The sequence below is a fragment of the Poecile atricapillus genome, chromosome W, assembly GCF_030490865.1.
Source record: "Poecile atricapillus isolate bPoeAtr1 chromosome W, bPoeAtr1.hap1, whole genome shotgun sequence".
Lineage (NCBI taxonomy): Eukaryota > Metazoa > Chordata > Aves > Passeriformes > Paridae > Poecile > Poecile atricapillus.
The window spans coordinates 37,294,218-37,319,019 of NC_081288.1; the positions used below are offsets into that span (position 1 = coordinate 37,294,218).

General features: G+C 36.1%; 1 protein-coding gene across 1 annotated transcript in view; it reads left to right on the plus strand.

The window, feature by feature from the left end:
• Positions 1 to 24,802, plus strand: part of LOC131592210 (liprin-alpha-2) — a 282,831-nt gene that overhangs the window by 242,817 nt on the left and 15,212 nt on the right. The window contains exons 17-21 of the mRNA XM_058863579.1: positions 600 to 629; positions 1,514 to 1,644; positions 2,154 to 2,308; positions 6,522 to 6,615; positions 22,985 to 23,066. Of these exons, the coding sequence (XP_058719562.1) occupies positions 600 to 629; positions 1,514 to 1,644; positions 2,154 to 2,308; positions 6,522 to 6,615; positions 22,985 to 23,066 (492 nt within the window). The remainder of the gene's footprint in view (positions 1 to 599; positions 630 to 1,513; positions 1,645 to 2,153; positions 2,309 to 6,521; positions 6,616 to 22,984; positions 23,067 to 24,802) is intronic.

The window sequence follows — 24,802 nt, forward strand, 5'->3', positions numbered from 1 at the left end:
TTCTACAGAGTATCTTCAGCTTTCCTTAAATGAATGAGACATCTACCAAAAATAAAAATGCAAAGGGAGTTGAACAACTCCCATTCTAGCAGTCTTCTACTGCCAAGTAACACTGTAGAAGATGGGTGAATATGTATTCATTTCCTCAAAATACCAGTCATTTTTTCAGGCATGGTATTTGGTGATGACATTTTTTGGTTTTACTTGGTGGGACACCAATATATTTGTAATATTTGATAAGACTTTAAAAAAAAATCTCTGTTGGGGATAACCCAAGTACCTATATGAAAACTCAAAAATAGTAAGTGCTACTACAGGCTTGAAATGTCCAATTCTTTGCTAAGTTTATGAAATTGAAAGAGAGTGTTTCTTTAGGAAAAAAACCCCAAACCTACTTTCCCAAAATGATGTATTTTTCAGGGGTTATCGTATATTATTGCATCAACTGTATAATTAATATATAATATAGAAAGTATTAAATTAATCTTTGCTTCTCACTTCATGAATGTGAGAACAACAAATGTGAGACATTTTTATGCTTCAATAATCTTTATTAATCATTATTTTTTTGTTGTTGCCTCTTTTGTTATCAATCTAAGCCAAGCGACCTAAGGAAGCATCGGAGAAAGGTATGATACTGGGGGTTTTTTAAAGTTTGGGAAAGCACATTTATTTTATTCCCCTGCTATTTAGATAACTGGGTCCCTTGCCAGCAACTACATCCCCTCCTGTCCTTTTCATTCAATGCCTGAACATAATAATTTTAATCCTACCTGGAAAAGCTTCCAGGGGCCACAGTTAAGCCACAGAATCAAGGCCCACCAGTGATCTCTCAGAGTAGCAGTCTCACAGCTCAAACTTAAAGGAACACTTGTTTTTAAGTAGGTATGGACACAAAATAATTACCTTCAAATGTATTTTGGCCACTTTCTTGCTGGAGGAACTACAAACAGATTCCTTGAAATCTTCCGGAGAAGTATTAAGTTGTTTACAGAACTGGTACTGATGATGAGATTCCATGTCAGAATGATATTTAAGATAAATCATTATGTGCACTGACAAAATTCCATTTTGTCCATGCCTATTGTCAAGCATACTGACTATTCTGGTAACATGATGTGAAGAAAGTGGTCGTGTTTATGCCTGTATTCCCCTTCTCCCTTACATCCCTGAGAAATTTAGTTAACCTGAATAATCCTGTTTAGTGCAAGGGCCCCACACCTGAGATTACCTTCATGTTTAGACCTTCATTGTGTCAACTTGTTCAGCATAAAGGGAATTAGCTTCTTCTACAAGCATAATGTCATTACTTTCAAATATGTGCTTTAAGCTGCCTTATTTAGGCAATTGTTTTTCCCAACAGCATATTTAAAAAAAAAAAAAACCCTTACAATTTGCTCAAAAAATTGCTCTTGATACTTTACATGCTTCAGTCCACTTGATAATTTCATGTAGATGTGTTAAAACGTTCTTGAAAAGCTAATAGGCTCTCATTGGAGTCTCTCTCCCCCAGATTGCAGTAGTTGAAGAAGATGGGCGTGAAGATAAAGCCACAATCAAATGTGAAACTTCTCCTCCTCCAACACCCAGAGCTATCAGGATGACTCATACCCTTCCTTCTTCATACCACAATGATGCCAGAAGGTAAGATGGTTGCACCATGGAACGGTACTTCGCAGTATACCATATAATATTATTTTCAAATCACGTTGTTTAAATATTCCAAAACGACCTGATTTCTTCTCTGTTTCTCGTGTCATGAGAGAAAAAAACCTTACCCCTTGTCTGTTGCATGGCCCTGAAAATATTAATCAGTGCTAAAGTACATGCTGGGTATTTCTATTTTGAAAGTATTGATGGCTATTGCAAGCAGCAATCTACAAATCCTAGAAATAAAATCAGGATGCTGACTACTGTATTATTCACAAATTGTTCTTAGCAAAGTTAAAATATTTATTTTCAGCCTTGCTTGACAGAGGAAGTGTGCTCTTCTGTTGCTCTATATGTTGCCAAATAATTTTAAGATGTGATTGTTCCACTTGTTGGGAGATCATTACTAAATTATAACCAATTAATTTATTTTCAGAGCTGCTCAGAAGAAAATAAAATTGTTGACATGTTATCTATTCTGCTTCTTTATTATCATTTTGCAGTAGTTTGCCTGCTTCACTGGAGCCAGAAAGCATTGGTCTTGGCAGTGTCAGCAGCAGTCAGGACTCCCTGCACAAAGCTCCCAAAAAGAAAGGAATCAAGTCTTCAATAGGACGATTGTTCGGTAAAAAAGAGAAGGCTCGACTTGGACAGCTCAGTAAGGAATTAGTGGTAACAAGATAAAGTCACCATTTCACTGCCATTTTTCCATGTTTAATTTTTCTCTTTTTTTTTTCAGTTTCCAATACACTCATTTTTCTGTTTTGTCTGGCACAACTTTCCCATTAAATTTAATTGTTATCAGCAGTTATACTTGTCGAGAGCTTGGAGTGACTGTAATATAAATGAAAAGAGAGTTCTGGCACAAGTTACTGGAGTCATCTTCACTGAACCTGGTGCTTCAATAGTCTATTGAATTAGAGTAGAAATGGTAACACTGTATTCTTGAATAACCACATAAAGAGGAAGTGAGAAGTTAATGGCTATAAGTGGTGTACCTATGTGATACAGAAGGTTCTTGCAACTAAGTGTAGCTGCTTTTCAAATTTCAGTGTGTCAATAGATGCCCTCTAGTGCTTAGGATAACTCTTTAGTTATGCTGCTCACAGCAGTGCTTACCTTTCTTCCTACTCCTGCCCTTTTCGCTTGCCAAGACTATTTCATTCTATTCCATTCATGGCAAAAAATTTCAACTGCCTATTTCTGTAGGATATGTCTATATGGACACATGCCAACACAAGTATCAAATTGGAATAAATGTGTCAATAAAATTGAAATACCGTCTCTTTCCTAGTCATGTAGATGTCACATAATACAGATTTGTGAGGCACTATATTTTACTGCTTGGTGACCATGTAACACTTGCAAAAGAATTTTAAGGCCTTGCAGTAATTGTAAACACTTAAGAAGCAAGCATAAACCTAAAATTAAAACCCTACATTTGTATTGCAATGTGTCCTTATCACAATTAACAAAACCATTGCTAAAGTAGTACAGAATTTATAAAAAGGTAGTACTAAGTTTCTCCTCTCTGCCTCTGAAAAACATGTATTCTTGAAAAAAAACAACCAAAAAACCTAATTTCAATTTGTAATCTGAATTCCCTTTCTTTCCTCACTATGGAATGAATAGAAGTGTTTTATTCAATCTTTTAAATGAGAATCTATAAACAAGTCTTTCAAATACACCTGTATGCCACCATCTGCATTGATGGATAATTTTATAACTTTAGACTACATCTAAAGTTAGACTTTATTCTTTCAAATTTACATTCCAGATAGCCCTTTTTTGTTTATACTAATGGTTTATACATAATAATCTACAATTTATCAGTAAGTCAGGAACACAGAGGACAAAGATGCAATAAATGTGTTGGTCTTCCCTCCAGCTATTTGAAATGTGGAACAAAAATGAAATAACAGCTTCAAAGATTATCTGAGTAGCAATGACTGGGCAATAGGTTAATTCGTAATACCCACCATGATTAATAATACATACATGGAATTTGATAAAGTCCATTTGTAATTCCCCATACTAGGTCATGAAATTTCTAGAAGATTATAGTGATTTGCAATTATATGATTTTTTGGAACTTTGATCCTTTAATTCAACAGTAAAGATTTCAGTACAATGCACATTTTAATTAAGCAAGTAGGTTTAGTAGCATGTATAAAACGAACAGTAAGACTGTTACCTAATTAAAAGGTAGGAGCAAAATATTTTTCAGAAATTATAAAGACATTGAGCAGCTGAATTACAGGTAGTTTTGCTCATCTTAATTTTTAACATATCAAAAGAGAAGCATTTATTGAGTGGCTGTTTCCATTCAATGGAAGTATCATAGAATCATAGAATATCCTGAGCTGCAACAGACAAGGAATATTTAAAAAGAGCATTTGTGGTAGTACTTGACTCAATTTCACAACAGATGTGCTAGCTGTGCAGCTATATAATTAGGAGTTCTATTTGTTGTAAGATACTACATCACAGAAATTTATATAGCAAGTCCTATCACTGTGGCATTGTGAAAAAAAACATACAAAATATTTGTATGGTTTTCATAACCTAAATTTATTTGCAAAATCAATAAAATAATATACTTTATTTGCTTGTTTAAATTAAACACTCTAATTTAATTTAGACATATGCTCTATATGTTCTTTAATATGGAAAATACCTTTTCTTCTAAAGAACATATTTATATACTTTTTTAAGAAGCACTATTGAAACTTCTAGATTTGTATTACTAAGTTCAACAGAGTCATGCTATTACCCAAAATATTTCCTTGCTCTGTGCTCCTTGCAAAACCCTGAAATTATTCCTTTTCAACTCCTAAACATGCTAGAATTTTGTTATTTTATTATGTGATAATTTTACCTTCTCTGCTAAACCATTAGCATTTCTGTTCCAAGCCAAATTCATGCCTTAGGAGACCTTTCTTAGAATCGAGGTGCAAGATTTCTAGATTCTTCAAGTTTTCTCTAAGTTCTTGGAGAAGGAAAAAGGAATGATACAGGAAGCACAAGTGCACTTTTTCCTTCTTTCCTTCTTTTCCAGTCTTCTCTCACTTGACAAACACCACATTAGACACTTAGGTATTCTTCTCATCTTACATTTTAAGTATTCTAGGCCCTAAAACAAACAATACATTCCAGGCATTTTTTAGAGTTGCCCAAGCAAGCTGATCTGCGTGGCAAATGGAGAGGTCAGCTTGTTAGGAAGCTTTTATTGTGGCCACATCCAATACAAGGTACACCCAGTTATTTGAAAACTAGATGTATGGGGAGAATGGAGACATTCATCATGCCCAAACTACTCTCCAAGCTGTAATAAGCCCTCATTTCACTGCACTCATCCCATCTCTATCCAACATACTGAGGGCTGCTCTCTCAAAGATGTGGTATGTTGATTGTTTGCTGAATAAAAAAAGTTATCCAGAGTCAGCAAGCATTTAATGAGATTCTATAAGACTTGGACAGACAAATGAAGTAAACAAAAGTATGCATTTGTGTTTTCTACATTTCTGAGATGCATTTGTGTCATCCTCATTGTGAGACTTGTGGAAGTAATGTTCTTTTTTAATAAAGTAAAAATCTGTCTAGACAAACAGGAATGTTAAAACAGCACCTGCTTTAAAAGAACAGCTTGAACCCAAACTTAGAAAAGTTTATGTCATAGACATGATGCAGTAGTAGGTTTTGTTCTCCTTTGGTTGAGATGCATGTAAATCAAACTTGTAAAAGGTTGTGGTGCTATTTCTCTGCATAACATTTATGAATTATTTTATTATTAAAATCAACATATCAGGACAGAAATATTTTAATTTATTTTGTGCTTTTTTATTAGGCCCATGTCCACTTTACAATTGTTCACTATCCATTAGCTGTGAAATAAGAAGTTGCCATTTTCTAGTCAATCATCAACATTTTACCATACTGTTGTCTTCTTTCTTGTGCCAGTTACACACCTTCCAACCTGGAGCACTGGAGGAAGGCAGCCTTCAAAGGAGTGCTGCAATGCCTCTGTCTGCACACATAAAAGTGGGAGTGAGAGGACAGTGTGGAGCCCGTACTGAGCTCCATGAGCAGGTCCCCTCTTCTTGAATCGGGCAGTGATTAAATAGTCAGACCATTTTCCACTTCTGCACTAGGAAAGTCATGTCAGTGGCCATGTGGATCATACTAGTCATGCCCTTAGTTTATAAAATTATTTTATTTTGGTCCACATGTCCTTGCTTCCTGCAAGCTACCTTTGTCAGTCAGTGTAAGTTATTCAAGTTCCCTTGACTTTGACAGGATTTAGGTGCCTACAAGACACCTCCAGGGAGATGTAGGAGGCTTTTTACTTCTCTGACAGATTCTTTCTGTCATCTCTGGGAGTTTGCAGGGATAAGGACATCTAAGACTCTCTATGAAAGCAAAATGAAGACTTTAGCACTACTGCATTAGGTGATGCTGTATTATGGCAACAGTAGAGAGACAGTTCTAGAGAATCCAATTTCATTTGTACATTTCTCAACTAAGATTAAAAAATGGTGAGAGCATTTCTTAGTACCACGGGACTGAGCTTTAGGAGGCAAATAAAAATAGGCAAAGGAGATAAGGGTGCTCTTGTCATACATTTCTGCTAAACACAAGGAGGAGAAAACATTTTTTTTTCTTCTACTACTTTTTCCCATGTAGTAAATGCGTGTCAGAATTCACTTCTGCAGGTGATAGATGTTCTCCACAAACACCAGATGTCACAGCTTAAGGAAGCAAACATAGATGATGATGGTGGGTGGGAGGAGAATTGAAGGCTTGAGGAAGGGAACAACAGGAAGAGAGAGAAGGGAAAATATGGTGGGGGTTTTGTTTGTTTTATTTTCCAGGAGGTTACATGGAAACGGAGGCAGCAGCTCAGGAATCTCTGGGATTAGGCAAACTCGGAACACAAGCAGAAAAGGACAGAAGACTAAAGAAAAAGTGAGTACTGTTTTTATGTGACTTTTTGGCTGAAACTTGATTCAAATATCAGGATTTTTATTGTTTTACTCAAATCTAGAATGAGAAGCAAAGACCATGTACTATGGCATTTTAGCAGTGATGTTGCTTTCCAGCAAGTAAAAGTTTTTAAAGCAGCATATAAAATATAAGGGAAAATATTGTCTGTCAATTGTACAATATTATTTTATTTGTGAAAGAACATAAATTTATGAGAGACATTTTTCCATTTCACATTGTCATTAATCCTGTGCTTATTGCCTTCTGTGCAATTCTTAAAAAATAGACACGTATTTAATGACTCCCTATGTAGATTTTCTTTTTCAAAAGGGTGAAAAACCTTTTTCATATTATCTAGTGAACAGAGTGTTATTTCTGTGTCTAGATGTCAAAGGCTCCCCATAAACCCTACCAGCTTCACTTTCTTTTTGCCTGACAGCAAATGCAGACAATAAGAAACACAGCTTTTTGTTTGCATCAATTATATAATAATTTAATGCTGTCTTTCATGTGCCTCCTTGTAAAAACAGCACACTGACTCCTAGCAGCTGCCAGGAGCTATGAAGAACTAATAAAATAAGGCTGAAAACACAAAAGAGACCTCTTGGTAGCATTGCACTCCCAGTGTAATTAGAGGGTGTCAGAGAAAAAAGCTGGTACTTAAAAATGACTTTTCAAATTAATTCTGTAAACAAATAGGTTTATTTTTCATCCATAATCATTAACTTTAATGTTATTATTTGAATTCTGAAAGCCTCATTTTTTAAATTTTCTGCGTTTTCAGGTTTGTTTCACTCTTTTAAGATTCCTTTGCTGAGTTTCAAGAGAATTTGCAATTCTAACTTGAATGTTTGAGCTTCTCTTAAAATTTTTGTGTTGAATATTTTTAATCACTGCATTCCTGTCAAGCACTTGATGAAATATAACTTTAAATGTACACATCCATGTAATGTACAATGGCAAGCATTCTGTTTCAATCAGCCTCAATTTAGCAATTAAGGATAGAGAAGTAGTCACTGTGCTAGCTGAAACAGAAGAAACGTTTTAAATTCAATTAAGAAACTCACAATAGAATTCACAGGGATGTTACAGTTGATGAGTCTTGTCCCTGTATTTCTTATCTATACATTTTTATCACTAATCAGTAATTTTGGAAATATATGGATGTAGATTATGTTACCATGCTTTTCTTTACTAAATCTAGAAGGCATCACTGAGGCCATCATTACCATTCATAAAGAATATAATTTGATTTTCAGAAGCCTTTTTTTTTAAGTCACAATGTACCTTCCAGTTCTGAGGGCTGAATGTATCACCGTATTGAAATCACTTTGAAGGGATAAATGCATTCATTTTGTTCACTTTCTTTTATGTTAGCTCTTTAAACCAGCACACACAACTGCAAACATGACATGACTACTTCATCTATAGATTGCCTACCAACTTTTGGGTCTGTAAATAATGGGTGTGCAGAAAATCTGTTACTAAATTTCTGTCCACTCTCACACAATCCCATGCTTTCTGCTTTTCAAGTCTTTCCTTTTTTTCTCCTGTGTCTGTCTGTCCTTGGTTCTTTATGGATTAGATATAATCAAAATATCCTCTGCTGGAAGGAAAGGGATCTTTTCTTTGTGACTATGACTATTCTATTAGTCTGAACTGTATATTATATGAAGTATATGTTCTACAACTATTTAATGAAGAAATTGAATTTTCCCCTGTTCTTTTTAGGGTTACCTGTGTTCATAGTCTCACTTTAGAATCCTCAGAACTGCAGAAAGGTTAACATACTTTGCTAGTTTACATACATATGTATGCATATGTGATATCATTGTAGAGGAACCATAATATAGGAAAAAATGTAACCTATTGGGTTAGAGATATACAGGAGGTTCTACTGAATTATGGATTATGGTAGTCATTAGGGTGCCAAGCTGTCAATAGAGTGTAGGAGAACTAACACCTCCTTGTAAGAAATGCAGTCAGAGAATCACAGAATGGGTCAGGTTAGAAGGGATCACAGTGGGTCAACTGGTCCAACCTCCCTGCTCAGCAGGGTCATCCCAAAGCACATGGCACAGGGTTGTGTCCAGATAGTTCTTCAATATCAGTCACTCATTTGCATGTCTTACTTTGGAAAATATTAAATTGAGACAGTCCAGAAAGTAATTTAAATAAAAAGTTTGTTGCAGTATGTCACATTTCTTCGTACCAATTCTTAACAATACCTAATTCCCTCTGGAAGTAGCTTTGCCATACACACAGTAGGTGCAGGATTACTGAACTGTGTAGTGCAAGTGAGGATACCATGCTATGTAACATTAATGGTGGTGGGGATGAGTGGGAGGTCTTTGTAAGACATAATAAGAGAAGTCTGAGAGTCATTTTCTGGCTTGTGATGCAGCAGTAGGAACTATGGCAGTATAATTTAAGTTCAAGTGGTTGATTCCTCTTTTACTGCTAAACAAATCTGCTCTGCAAACCCTGCAGAGAGTGAGCACAGTCACTGGAATACAGAGCAGAGAAATTCACCTTGTAAGCATTTCTAACTGACTTGGATTAGGACATAAAAGCCCAAGAGAACCAAACTCACCAGTAGGATTATTAAAAGGTATGCTAAGGCTGTGAAGTACTACTTTGTATTACATTACAGGTCTGAGAGAGCTTTACTTATGCTGGCTTTTTCACTCCCTTTAAAAAAAATAACCAAAGCTGAAGCAGACAAAACAAAAAGCAACCTAAAAAACAAACAAACAACCCACCAATAAAAGCCAACAATACAAAAAAACCTTGAAAAAGTGATGCCAGAGCCAATTCTCTTTTCTACAGAACAGGTATAATACCACATACTGAAACTGTGTTTATTTTGACACATGCAAGTTAGGTGAAATGGCTTTCAGCCCTACTAAGTGCTCAGCAAACATCTGAGTTGAGTCGTGGTTCTGGTGCAGGAAAGCAAGGATTCTTCCTTTGCTGTGAAACAGAGGTCAGATTCATCATTGTTATCAACATATGAGTACTGTGATAGTAGTCATCTGTTGTGCTCTGCAGCTGCAGGATCATGTCTAGAGAAGCTACAGTTACCAGGAGCCAGGATGGGACACCAACAAGATGGGCTTCTGTTCATGAAACCATTTATTCAGCATGGGAACAAACTCAGATTCAGCAACAGAGAGCCCCAAACAGAGGCAGGGTGAGGGGTTTTGAGGGACAGAACCAGGGTGGAGTTCAGGATCTGGGACCAGTAGGAACACAGCAAGGGAGAAATCCCAGGGGCTCAAACCCAATCAGAACTCCTGGGCTGCCACCCCACAAGGGGTCTGGGGTGAGGCAACTCTTCCAGGGCTCACAGAGCACATCCTCTAAGGCAGAGGATGGAATTCCCTCTTGCCCATGCCTCTCACTTCAATAATACTTATCTGAAACTAAATCTTTGTCCCCCTGGGCAGGGGCACCTCACAGTCATCATCTTCACCAGACTTTGCTATTAGCTTTGATTTAGTTTGGATAGAAGTCATTATAAAATAACATATTCCTGTTAAAATTATATCCATGGTATCTCTTAACTGAGAAATACTTAAAATGCTAAATTTCTCATTTTGCATTTTTGAATGTATTTAATTTCATCAGTAATTCCACAAGGATGCCCCTACCCCAGGAATGAAGATGCATGACATTTCAAATTGCCAGGTGCTGCAGCAGCAGGTTCTAATGGTCCATCAGGTGTCCTGGGCACCTGCTGCCTCAAGCAAGCGTGGCATGGAACACACTGCTGTGTTATAGTGCTTTAGCCCAATTTGTTTGTGTGCAATCAGGTACTAAATAATACATTTCACTCTGAAAAGTGTAATGAGAGAGTATGGTAATTCTGGAGACCATTTCTCTCTCTGGTGATTACAGTGTCATTAACCTAAATTTCAAGGTTTCCCTGCTTCTTGTTTAGAAGATGCTATTTAGATGTAAAATTTCTTTCAGTTTCAATTGACTGCTTAGACGTCATTAATATGTAATTAACAGTTTGTCTCAATGATATGCTAGACCTTTATAAATTTCCAACAAGAGTGTCTATTCATCCAAAATTTGGTTATTACAGTAGATTTATTAGGAACAAGTCTTACTCCTAAGGCATCAAAGAGAAATTAAGGAAGCTGTGTAGAGTTTTTAAATTATACCAAACATCTCTTATAAGCTGAAAAGATGAATTTAAGTTGCCTGACTCATCCATAGATGCTTACTCTCAGACATTAAATAAATGACAGTTTTGGTTAATACTGAAGCTTTTTAGGTCTTACTATTTGTAAACTGAGCACGCAGTTCTAGGAAACAAAATATGGGGGTAAGGGGTATTTAAAGTGTTTAGGGTGTTATTAATTGTTTTGGGAAATTAGGTGATGTTGGGATGTATATGTATTTAATTTTTATTATTTCAATAGACTTTGTCTTTCACTTCACTTGTTCTATATAAAATGTGGTGAGGTGTTGTATATAGAATCTTCTGCTTTTTGCCCGGAATTTCAGAGCCTGTTTGCCTAAAGAGTAACTTGTTCAAGAAAACTCAGGGTTTAGGATTAGATTTATTAATGACATAGATACCGTCTGTCACAGTTACATTCATTTGAACCCCCCAATGATTTAAATAGTTTACACTCCTCTAAACCATACCTTTTAATTAAGATAAACTCTCCAGAAGGCACCCATCAGAAAATGAAGAACGGAGCTTTTCTCTTAGTATTTTTTTTCCTAGTGATTAACCAGTCTCCCTCTGGAAAACAGAAAAATGGAAAATTTCCACTTCTGAATTTTGTAGTTGACTCCAGCTACCATACTCTGTGACTGTGTGTGCACTATCTCATATGTTCATGACATCATCCTTGATGGGTGTTGTGCAAACTGTGCACAATGACTTGGCCTTGGCATTCACACAGGGTTGTCATGATAGCCCAAGCCACAACCCAGCATAGGAAGTTCAGGTCAGTCCAGTTTCTATTGAAACTTGTAAAGGTTCCTGAAAGGTTCAGGTAGAGTCATAGTGTCTTCTGGAACAGCAGAAGTTGATCAGTGTGTGTCCCACAAGACAATTCATACATCAGAAAATGAGTAGATAACTCTGTGGCTAAAATAAAACTGTATTCCCCTTAAAAATGCATATCTCCACTGACCTCATCTCAGGTGACAAATTAAGGCACTTAAGAGAAGCTGTATGTTTTACTGTCTTTTTCACTAAAATACCATACACTGAGCCCTTTATGAAAATATTCTTTAACAATGAACTCAGCCAAGCTTGAAAGATTATCAAGAAATAGAGCTGTGTTTACTTATCTTTTTGCTATAACTATCTGAGTGAACACCAATTGTTTTCTCCTTATCCACAGTTTTTCTCAGGAATGATGTCAAATCGCCCTTAGCTAAAAGCTTCATTGGTGGCAAATACAGCTCTAAAGAGTCTTGCTTTGTACAGTGCAGTATAGCTCCAAGGGCCAGGAACCCTTCTCAAATGTAATGTTTGATGTGATCTGCAGCAATAGGCAATGTAGCAGCAAATAAGTGTCTCTCTGAAGAAATACAAGACATATGTATGTCATATGTTCCGTGAAAGTGTGTAATGATTGGTCATAGTCACTGACATTTCACAGGATGTGCTGATTGTATCCCCAGTAAGGCACCAGCATAAGGCAAGGTTTGAGAGACATTTGGGTGCTCTGTAGTCCTAGATTGCCTCTCAGATGTGGATTTCACCTTGTGCATGCTGCTAGTGCTGTGGGAAATGGGCTTGTGCCATCCCTTCTGCAGCAATCCCAAGGACAAATTATGTTATCATTGTATATTTTGTACAAATTATTACAAAAATCCCTGAAAAAAAATTTACGTGCAAGCCAGATCTTCTGGATCATGATGGCAGGACCCAAGTCCAGAAGCTGATAAATACCCCAGTTTATTAATAGGAGTCAAGAGCAGCACTTTAGCCTCACTTTTTTCTTCAGTTTTGTTTGATTTGACTTTGGACAAGAATATATGAATTCCATATTTCCAAAACAAGCTTAAGATGTGAGGTTTATATTTTCCAAGGAAAATCAAAGTAAACCATTCTTTCCCAAGAACCTGGTTTTGGGGGGATTTACTCCACAGCTACAAGTTTTTGTTTGCCAGATATAGCTTCCTGGCTTCAAGTGCATTGCAGGAGAGCCTTGATGTGCCAGGACATGTACATGTGCTTACATACATGAATAAACACTTGTAAAATCCAGACCTCAGCAATTCTCATATGTAAAATTATGGTGTAAAAAGAGATTCTTATGATTCATAGCTTCATAATTAACTTTACAGAGAGAATTGCAATGCTGTTAAGTCTCAGCTGACCACTGTGATGTACATGTTAAACAGCAGGAACATTGTATGAACAGAAGAGCATGTTGGATTGACTCTTTCTACTTAGGGGAAAAAAAAAGGAAGGATAAATGTTGATAACTTCATTACATAAACAGCCTTTCATTTTTTTAATGGGCAAATCCAAGTTTTAGATCTCTGTCAACAGGCAACTTGAAAAAATATCTAGATAGACTATTTTGTGGAATTTTGTGGACTATTTTGTTTGAAACACTGCAGTTGTCATGTAATTTCTTTTGAATCCACATGATTCCCCTTTAATTAGGTTAATTAATTAGGTTTCATTTGTGTAAGTGCAATTAGAATTTGATGTAGTGTATTTGTGACTACAAATAATTTCTGTCCTCTGCAGTATGCAAATAGCTGTTTCTAATGATTTTTTTAATTGCACATGTTTTAGAAAAATGAATCCAGTTGGATTAATTAGGGTATTTTTCTGTGCCATCCACCTATATGCTTAATGCTTATTAAACACTATTGTATCTTAAACATATGCAATTTATTTTTTGATGTAGCTCTTCAGAATACAATGTCTTTTTCACCTCCAATCTCTTATTTTCTGAATCTTCAAAGGAAAATTCAAGTTTGGCATTTAATTTCATTCCTTCCTACCTCATCTATGAAAAACTGCCTGATGTTAGAAGCTTTTAGCCTGATCTTTATGGGTTTTTTTCCTCCCTTTCTAGCAAAATGTGTTCCTGTTTTCTCATTCTGGTGAAGGAAAGAGGTGTTCAGTATTTTGATATGCAGTTTAGGATTGTCTGCTGTGTGCAGTGTGGTTTTCTCCTTGCCTGGATCAGTGTCTAGTCTTTGAGCCACATAAAGATGAACTTTATTTTTAAGCATAATTCCTTTAGCAAATATTTTAACTGGAAGACTTTCAAATCATTAGCCAGTCAAAGCTTTTGCAATATTAAAAATGTGTCTTGCTCTTACATTGATAGTCGGAGCCTTTTTAGCTTTGCAAATGTAAAGATAAATGGGTATTTATTTTGCAGAGGATTATTAAACCTTTCTTAGATTATTCTGATGATGAAAAAAATGATACAACATATTATATTCCATATCTAACTCATACTTTAAAGATATTTTACGTTTTACAATAATACTTTTGAAAAAAATAATATTTTTATCCTTTGCCAAGTTTTTAAAATTCTCTTCCTCATAAAAGATGAGACTATTTATATCAGAAGATTGCAACTTTTTAATCAAACATAAACCCCCAAGGCTCTAGTCCCTGTCTTATCTACATATGTAAGTCTATCCTCTGCAATTTGGAACTTCAGGATAAATATAAGCTTATACCCTGATGCATGCAGCTGGCTTTCTAAACAGCTCTCTCCAGCAGATATAAGTATCCTATCAGATTAACTGTAGAATTAGGATTTAAAGGAAGAATGGGTAAAACACAGCAGAGTAAAAAATCCTACACAACTTATATATTAATATATGTCTAAGGAAAATGTAAGAAAATTGTGATAAATTCGTTGTCTTATGACAAAAAAATCCCAAACCTTCAAAACACCCTGAAGATAAAACCTAGAATTAAAGGTCCATTTTTTCCCTGCTGCATTTTATTATTCTCTAACAAGGTGCTCAGGAAGTGACAGAATGTCCCTTGATCTTTTACTCCTATCATGGCCTTCAGGTCCCGGAAATCATCCCCCAGTGACTGCAAACTGCCAGCTCATTAAAACTGTAAGAAAATTACTTGCATTCCAGTCAATCCCCCTGTTTCTCTCTACACATACCCAAAGGAGTACTCAGTGGAAAATGTAACAAATAGCAGTTCTGCTTCAATATACTCCAAAAGGCTCAAAATTAAAAGCTTTTTCAACAAAGGTGATCACATCAGTCTTTACAATTAACTCAGTAACAAATGAGCATGAATTGTGAATGCATGTTCAATTCTAGTGCTACTTCCATCAGATTTAGTAATTTTTTTAATAGTTCTCTAGTACTTATGTTACATACCTTTGTTGTCCTTCCCTTCCTTAATCTTCCTGTCTTAAATTTTCTGTGTATAAATTTGCCATTTGTTTCCATCTACTTTCTGTGTCACACTTTCTCTCCTCTCTCAGCTGTTCTGCTGATCTTGCACACATGAAAACAAAATCTAAGTCCTCAAAAACAGTGCCCTTCTGAACTGAATGAAATGTCTGCAACCTCTTCTTAGCTAATCACAGTAAAGATTCTTCATCTCACATTTATCACAACAGTATCTACCAAGCATTTCTAGATCTATGTAAATAATTTGTTCATAGAAATGTACTATTTTGAGGTGTCTGTTTTCTGTTTTAAGATGGCAATTAATGGATGATGTAGAAAGTTTATTATAAGCAATGACATCCTAATTTCTTCTCCATATACTGTACCTATTGGCAATAATATGTTACCTAGAGGGCAAATCATTCATACCAGTGTTGTTCCTGATAATCTAGTGTTAGTATGACTGCTGAAATTAAAATGCTTCCAGGAATAAATAGCCAGTGAAAATTTTAGTCACCTATGTACATGAAATCTTCATGTTAAAAACAAACAAAAACCAAACCAAATTTTACACCAATTCTAGGCCATTTATGATTACTATGAGATATTTTGCTAAAATATTATTGAAGTGCATATAGGAAAGTAAACCTTGGTATGTAGTCCACTCAATTTTACTGTCTATCTGTGGTAATTTGGTTAAATCCACAGGTTTGAGATAATCAAAATTTTTGGGATTACGCAAAGTCCTTTATGAAGTTATTCAAATCTAAGCAAAAAGCTTTGATTTGAAAATCTACTCCACATTTCCTGTGTTTACAGATCTTTGGCATGAATATGTATTGTAGATGGAACATGTGCTGTGCTGAGTGGTACCTAATTAATAGCCAATGTGAGTTCAATGAAAATCTCATTTTGACAGTTTCATCTTGTTCCTCACAAGAGCACTTAAGTTTTCTAAAGCACTGAAAGACCAGTTACAAAGATTTCTGTAGTTATAATGGTGATATAATTTTATTTATCATACTATTTATTTTTTTTTTATGGACTACTATATGTTCATTAACATTTATGTGCTTTTTTTTTCCATTCATCTCTCTTCATCTCATGAAAAGCATATCTGGGTAAGTTAAAATGCCATGGCTGCTGAACATATTAATCTTCAGCACCATGTTTATTTTCTATGTTTTATTACTACTTTTTTTGTTTTTCCGTGAATCTTATGTAACAAATCCATCAGAAAACTGAATCCATGCAAAAAAATGAAAGCTTTCAAAGTATTCAGAATAACAGTAAACCTTGAAAGCACACAAAAATTTAGGTCAGGACTTGCTCCTAAAGTGCTTAACAGAATGAGTTAACTACTTGGAGAAAACTTCTGGCATTTTTTAAAAAAAATAAACACATTTTGGGAGGTCTAAAGTCCATAATCACAAAGACATTTGAGAGTTAAAGTCAATGAAAAAATTATGTGTTTAGCAAATGCTGTTAAGGCATAAATTCTGCTTTATTAAACCACAGAAGACTCACAGACTAAATTTTTTTTTTCTGTTTGAACCCTCATGCTGTTGTTTCAAAGCAAACATATATGCAAAAATATTTTATTTGTGCATATAATTTTACTGTTTTCTTTTTTCACCAGTTCATTTTCTTATTTGTTTTAGTTTTTGTAGTTGTTATCCTGATATCAGGTTTAAAATCTTCATCTCTTCTTTGATCTATTGTAGAAATGCTATTTCTTCTTGAATAAGAACTTGCAGACTTAAGGAGGAAATTTCAGGACGTGAAAGGGTACATAACTTAGAGAAAAGGGTTACCAGATTAATTTAGAATATGTGATTATGAAACTGCTTTATAAAAATAGATTTGATAGCATTTGATCAGCCTGGGAACACTAAGGGTTTCTAATGTAGCACAATACACACAAGATTGCAAGACTATGTATGATGCAAGTCTGCTTATTTCCCCAGCTGTTTTATTTGGTTTTCAATACTAGCCCTCTGAAGCTCTGTTTGTCAGAGTCTGTCTTAATCATTCCTGAAAGTGCTTCACTTAGCTTAATAAACATCTTTAGAAAAAAAGGATGCTGCCCTTCAGTTTGCATGCAGCTAAAATGTACACCTAACATGGAATATCCACAGCACTGTTACTCTGTTATCTGGGATACTGTGGAATTTATACTTCCTTCTTTTATAGATTTAAAAACATTCTGTTTATTAGTTGCATCTTGATTTCTCTATTTCAGTCTTTTTTTTTCCTGAAAACTCCTTAAAGTTGAATACAAAACATTTTGTAAAACATTGGAAATTTAATTTTGTCTGTTGTTTCTAGTCTGACCTGAAATTTGTTATCAGAAAGGAGAATGAGGGTCTCAAATAATTTAAAATCCAGATCACTTAAGTGTCAAAGTTCAAACAGAATCTGGCATAGTTTTTAATTAGTGCAGTCTTTATGTCAGTTGGATCCTTTCAGATTAAATTAAATCTGTACTGTGTGGCAATATGAAGTCTTGAATCTTTCCCCAACCTCCCACTCCTCTTCCTACATTAAATCCATTTATAGTCTTGCAGAAAATAAACATATAAAATGTAACTTGTTTTTTTTATTAGATATTATTAACTTACACAAATTCAGCTCTTATTTTTTCATGCAATGTCCTGACTTTCAGGATTCTGGCATGTCTTAAGTATTTAGCAAATGACAATAGAAAGGGTAAAATCCAATTCCAGTTTAATTCATTAGAAATCCTGTCTCCAGGTTTTTTCAGACTTTGAATGTGTGTTAGATTTCGAGTAGCAGATGTGTTTAATCTTACCTTGAAATCATAAGATTACTCAGATAATACAGCATATTTGGTCTGTCTTTTCTGTCTGGTTCTCTTCCAGAAGCCTATCATGTACAGTACTCTGTTTTAAATGAAACATTTTAATATTTTTGATGGTAATAATAATCATAATAATGTCTCAATAATCAGAGGACGTGCTAGGTAAAAATTTCAATCTGTTTTCTGTTTGAGAAAATGTCTGTGACTAAAGGCCATTTCACACTCGAAATTACCCATTAGCCGAATTTTTAAATCAATTCTGTTTTTGTTTTATGAACATGATCCGGCTCTTGACTTCACTGCGCCTCCTTTTCAATTTATCTCACATTTGTGACTATGTTTTAATTAAGAGACATTATATATTTTTGTGCAGTATAATATCCCTGAGGTCTTTTCATGTGAACCCTATTAGATATCAGAGTAAATCCTATTACTTGCAGAAATAAGAAGATCTGTGTTGAAATATTGTTTACGTTTCACCAAGACAATGTCTGGACGTCTTGCATTGCACAGAGTGTTTGCATTATGTGTCTTGGAAATCCTCAGCTGTCATTGCCTGTTTGCTTTGTGGGGGGCAGCTTTGTCTTCATGAGGAAAACTGAATGCTGCTGAATGCCACGCCTAGTCAAGATAGCATTAACTTCCTACACAAATTCTAATTAAAGATTATTAATGTTTTTAATAAAGTCCATTGGGCTTTATGCAATGGATTGATGGCAGCTGCTGCTACAGAGCTAGAATTTCCCTGGTACCAGAGAACACATGTGAAGTAGATTTGCAGGATAGTAACATAATTTCACTCATTATTTCTGCCTTCCCGTTGCTTCCACGAACCTCTCCTGTCCAAGGGATTACTGAAGCACTCCTAAGTCCCCACGCTATGAGACAGCTGTGCTCTCAGGTTTTTAGGTTGATCTGGGCAGTCAGTTGTACCTGGCTTGTGGATGAATGGTGCTGAGACAAATTGGCCCAGTGTCTTTAGCAAGTCATTTCAGGGAGGATTAAACATCAGAAGTCAGTGCTAGGGAAGCAACTGCTTCTCCAACACACAGCTCCACAACACAACTTGACATGATGTCATTTTTCTTTACAGTCTTTGATAGAAATGTGAAAACAGCCCACTTTATGAGGCACTCCTAAAACACAAAAAAAGTGTTTCTCAAATTTTGGATGTATGTTAAACAGTTGATGTTCATGAAATTTCCAGGCTTTACAAAACCAGGCTCAGAGTAATGATATATTTTAAATAGCATATTCCAGTTACTTCCATAATATCTCCAGGAAGAGGATTTTGTTCTTTAGCAGTAATAATGTTATCTTTAAAAATATGGCTTTACTTTGGAATTCATTCCAGTGGTAGTAAGTGGTTTAAAGCCCTATCTGCAAAGTAATGGCATTTCTAGTAATGCCTAATTAATGTCAATTTTTCCTTATCAGCTTGTTTTCATATGCTGCCAAAAACCTAAGCAAGCATGGAAATAATTGCATTTTAATTCCCTTCCTCTTCGCCAATGCAGCATAGATGCACTGTAATATAAAGTACTCTTCTGACAAAGTCTGAGGAGAGTGAAATCCCCAGTTCCCCCCCAGAGAACCTTCTAAATTAGACTGGCTGTATAATGCTTTTCATGTTCCCCTGTGTTTGTAATGAAGGGAAGAGGGAGTGATAAGCTCTAGGGTATTTGTCTCTTCTTTCTCCTGTGATCAATTGTATGGTTTTGCAAGGAAAATTGAGCTGCAGTTACCAGTATTTGGCTTTAGGGTTTTGCTTTCAGGAAGCCAGTGACTATATCCAATAAGGACAACTGTAGACAACATCCTGTCCATTCTAAAATATTTTCTATTCCAAAACAGGTCACTGGATTTCTTTTTCAAGTGATTTGCACAATTGGTCAAAACACTGCATATTTTTTCCTACATGATAGTTTTAACTTAATGAAAGGGTGGATTTTTTTTTTTCTGTAGTGCTAGTCCATATTACCAAAAAAACCCCAAACACACCATTCTTTAGAGTTTTCACTGGCTGCCAGCTAAATAATATATCCCGTAGTCAAAAATAGAAATTCTGGGTTAAATTTTGATTTATAAACTGAAGGTTCAGATCTCCTAGTTTGTATTAAGAAGTAGTCAAAGACTAATATTCCAAAACTAAATTATAATTTCAATAAACTTTAATATTACAGTGCTGTTTATTATTCTTTATTATTCTTTTATAAGAATCATCTGAGGAAGGAATTATAAGTTTTGAAGCATTAAATTCTTCTTAAGTAAAAAAAAATATTCTAAAAGCCCTTTTACTGTTTTTCTGCATCAGTGAGAGAGGCACAACCCTTATGATGGCTGTATTTCATGTGCATGTCCAAGTGCAGGATTTTTAACTTTATGCTAAAAATATTTTCAACTCAGAGAAATTCCCTTCTACATGCAAAGACCATTTGGATTACATTTATCAAACTGAAGGCTTTGGCTGTAGTGCATATATATATACACACACATATTTCTTACCTGGCCCCATTTTCTTCAGCCTAAATCAATAACCACAGCTCTGTTTTCCTTTAGCTCTGTGAGCCAGACTGCCTCTGAAGTAACAGAAGTACTTCCCCACTCTGGGAGAATGTATTGGTTTGAGAGCCACTGGAATAATTCTAAGCCTGCACACCAAGCCTCCAGCTGGTACAAATGTTGTGGAGTCACAGCAGACTCCCTAGAAATATGTACTTTGTAATTCCAGTATAAAGGAACTGAGTTTTTCATGGAAGTGAGACCTAAAGTGCTAATGCCTCTTCTCCAGGCAACTTATTTCCTGAAGGCATGAAGAGGTTTAGCACCAAATCCAAGAGGCCAAGACTTCCCCCCCGCCTCCTCGTAGTCCAGGTGCTGCTGCTCTCCTGCTTGGAGCAGGAAACTAGCACAAGCAAGGAGGGCTAGTGACCCTCAAAGCCATTATCTCCTTTTCTACTTAGCATGTTAGCCTGCCCTGCTCCTTCATCTGGGATAACTGAAGAGAGTAGCCCAGATAAAGGAGACACTGAGATCAGGTTCCTCCAGGGACTCCCAGCTGCAGAAGGGGCTGCTCCCGGGCTTGGGCTGCTTGTAGGGAAGGAGCACATTGTACAGGGTTTTGTGCAGTCCATGCTCTGCCATGGGACACCAAAAGTGGCCAGGTGAGGCAGGGGCATTCCTGAAAGCTTGTCTCTCCCTAGGGATGGCCATACCAGCTCTCAGACCTGGTAACAGCAGGAGTCCTGCAGCCCATGTTGTAGCATCTGAGGGAGGTACAGCACCACTGCAGCACCTGCAGAACCAACCCTAAGCAAAGGCTGCAACCCAAATACCTCATCCACAGGTAGCTGGGATGTGGCTGAGTCTGGCCATGCCTTTATTCTGCTCTCCTGAGCAGGCAGGTGAATACCTTTCATAGGCATTCACTACTTGTCTCCCTGGGAACAAGGCATTCCTGCATCCCCATCAGCTGCTGAAGGTGACATTGTGTTCATGTACCCAGAGAACAACTTCTCGTTTTACTGAGGGTTATGCTTTCACAGAAATCAAGGATAGCTCTACAGTGGCTTGGGATATCTGAGTGACAAAGGAAAGGTTGCTGCAGAGGCTGTCTGGGAGGAGAAGCTAGATCAACTTCAGTAACGCTACCAAGTATTTGTACTGTTATGTATTACTACAGCATAAACTCAGAAAATAAAGCAGCTTTCTTTCTTTTAATATTCAGAGCCAGGGATTTAAAACTGAATGCAAAATCTCTTATTTGAGTTCCATTTTCTGCTAAAGCCAAATTCTCTGTGTGTCCCCTTGGCAATGCAAAAATCCCCAAAGGACTGCTCCTTACAAGTAAGATCACTCCATTGCTTTTATCTGCTGTGATTTTGTAGTACGTATATTTGAAAGGCTGCTAAGGCAGGGAAGAATTGTCAAGGGATAGCTGAACCACAAAGGCTGTAGTAATAAAGAAGGACAGAACAAAATTGAAGCCATAATTCCAAGATTTTCATGTTGTTTGGGACTGTAAGCAAATTTTAATACTTCATTAGCATAGTCCTTGTCTAATTTGTTTTTTACTACAGCTTGTTGCAGAGAGCATTATTTTGTGTTTCACTCAGTAGGGGGCAGCTGAAAACATGTTGGTAAATGCCAGGAAAAGAAAAAAAAAAGAAGACATTTAAGGACTGCTTTTTCTATGCCATCACCACAGTGGAAATGTCTGGTGAAATAACTGAAGAACATTTTTAATATAGAGCATTTTCCTGGTAGTCTTGCTGACTGGTTTATACTTAACTATAACAAATATTTAATACAGACATATTAAAAGTATCAATTAAGCTTTGAGAATGGTGTTTTGCATATACACCAGTTGTAGTCCAGAAAAACTGCAGATAAAGGAGCTGGATTGGTATTTGTTCAACTCAATAGAGATACGTCTATGTGTGTGTATAAAATTGAGAAATCACATCAATTCTGTAATTATAAAACTATATACATCAGAAAACCTTGTAGAATTCTTTTGTATATAATCAATAATTTAAAAGATCAAAACATGGAACAAGTAAAGATACAATCAATTCCTAAATAGCCACAGATGGCACATTTAAGGTACAAAATAGCTGTACTCCACTGACCCTAGTGTTGTGCATAGCTGGTACAGCTGCCTTAGTGTTTCAAACACAGACACCTCTCAGATCCAGCTGCATTACATCCATGCTTAGTTCATGTCTAGAAGCTTCTAGTTCTGGGCCTTACTGAGTCAGTACCAGACCAGAGCTAAGTTAGTCTCTGGAGGAGTGTCTTGGTTTTGGAAACCCCCAACAAGGAGTCCCTCAGTTTTCTCTTCACCAATATCTGTTTTGATACACCTTTATTATAGGGTATACCGAATATTTTATTGCTTTGGCTAAAAAAGAGAGAGAAACCTCACCTTTTGTCTGTTAGATGTTTAAAAGGATGTCAGAAAAAATGAAGAATTTGGAATAGATTGAGAGCACATTCAACAGGAGGAACAGCTGTATTGTTAACTGGTGTGTTCTGTGCTTTCTCTATGCCTGTCATTGTGCTTCACTGTTATTACCCTTCACAAAAAGGCAGAGTCACGTCTTTTTGTCTCAATACATGGCCCCACATATTTATCATCTCTTGGTCCATTTTTAGACATGAACTTCTGGAAGAGGCTCGGAGAAAAGGTTTGCCTTTTGCACAGTGGGATGGACCAACCGTGGTTGCCTGGCTGGAGGTAAGTGTTGGCCATAACTTGAAAATGTGAGTCGGATTTGTAGACTGCTTCTGTGTGCTTCTCCTTACAAATCTTAAAAGAGACTGTTACAGCCTCTTTCTCTCCCCCTGTGTGCGGTGCCATCAGCACTATGTAGGTTTAGACAGTGGATGGTGTAAATTAGAGACTAGAGCTGAAAAAGTAAGACAGAATTACACAGTGGGATGAGGACCAGAAATGCGCTTGAATCCCAAAGTTTCTGAGAACTTTGGGATTCAGTCAATTACTCAGTCTCTAAATGTCTAGGAACTCCACAGACATTTTATGTAGAATGATGTGCCAATTTAAAATAAATGTAAAGAATTTGTAGCTTTCTGCATTTTAAAAATATAATGGAGAAAAAAAGTGTTCCTCTCACCATTTTCACCTGCAGTGTGGGAGATCCAGATTGAAATCTCTCTGATTTGACAAGCACTTGAAAACCAGTGTGCAGAGAGCTGTCCTTTATTTGGAGGACCTAAATGAATAGGTTTTGGAAATCAAGAAGAAATCAGCAGAGATGTCATCAATTTTGACAAGTAATCAATGAATGTTTTAGGTGAAGGAACTAATCAAAAAACTTACACAGATGCTGAGGGGAGAAGAAGGCAGAAATTAAGAATGTTCTTATACAAATCCACAGTCACTTTTACATGGCAAGGCTGTAACTCTTTAGTGCAGATACAAACTCTTTGTTGGCTCAAAGAACAAGTGTCTGTTCCTTACTATACCATGCACCTCTACCTATTCACAGCTTTTCTACTGCCTGCTGTAGCTATCATCCATTGATCATCAGTTAGACCTTGTAAAGTTTTTCCCTTCAACAGAAAAAAGAGATCTCTCTCCAAACATTTGACAAAAATATGCTACTGAATAAATGAAAGAGGAGATATTAAAGCAGCTAATGTCCACAGAATTTCTGTTTCACATTGGAATTGCTGAAGGTACCTAATGGAAAAGACAAAATGAAAACTGCAGAAAGCCAGTACAAGTATTTGTATTTGACCTTGGAAAATAGGATTATATCCTCATTCCCAAAAAATCTCTATTAATATGGAACAATCCTTGGCCACTACTTTACTTTTTCATATGACTTTAAGAGTTCTGTAACCAGATTTAAATCAGTCAGAAATATATAGTATTACAGTAAAGCCTGATTTGCTGGAGACATGAACATACAAAAGTTTATCACTTCTGAATACCTATACCCTCATCTTTCAAGGTGATCTGCAGTTTCAAGCAGCTTGACAAGTTAAGCCCTAATGTTTTTTCCCTTGATTCTTTTCTGAAAAATAGGATATGCTTCCCAGTGTCTAAGAGAGGGGCTGTAAAGAGAAATCAGGACCTGTGAAGTTCTTGGGGAATATGATGACAGTAGCACAGGAGAGCTCAAAAGGAAGTTTATGTGGCAGTAGTCAATGCAGATTGAATACTGATGATAAAAATATATGAGGATAGGAGTAGTATGTTTATTCAGTGAGCATCAGTGCATACAGTCAGCAGATGGACACTGTGTGTCTCCTAAAGAAAAATGTGTCACTTCAACTAAACAATAAAGTAAATAATAAAGGAGAAATAGACAGAAATTTAAAAGTATATTGTGACATTTTTAAACTTTACAGGGCTTTTCAGCTTTAGAATTTATTTTTGTTGTTCGTATGTACCACAGACATAGTTGAGAAATATTTTAAGAATTTTGTGTTTTCTTAATTAATTCT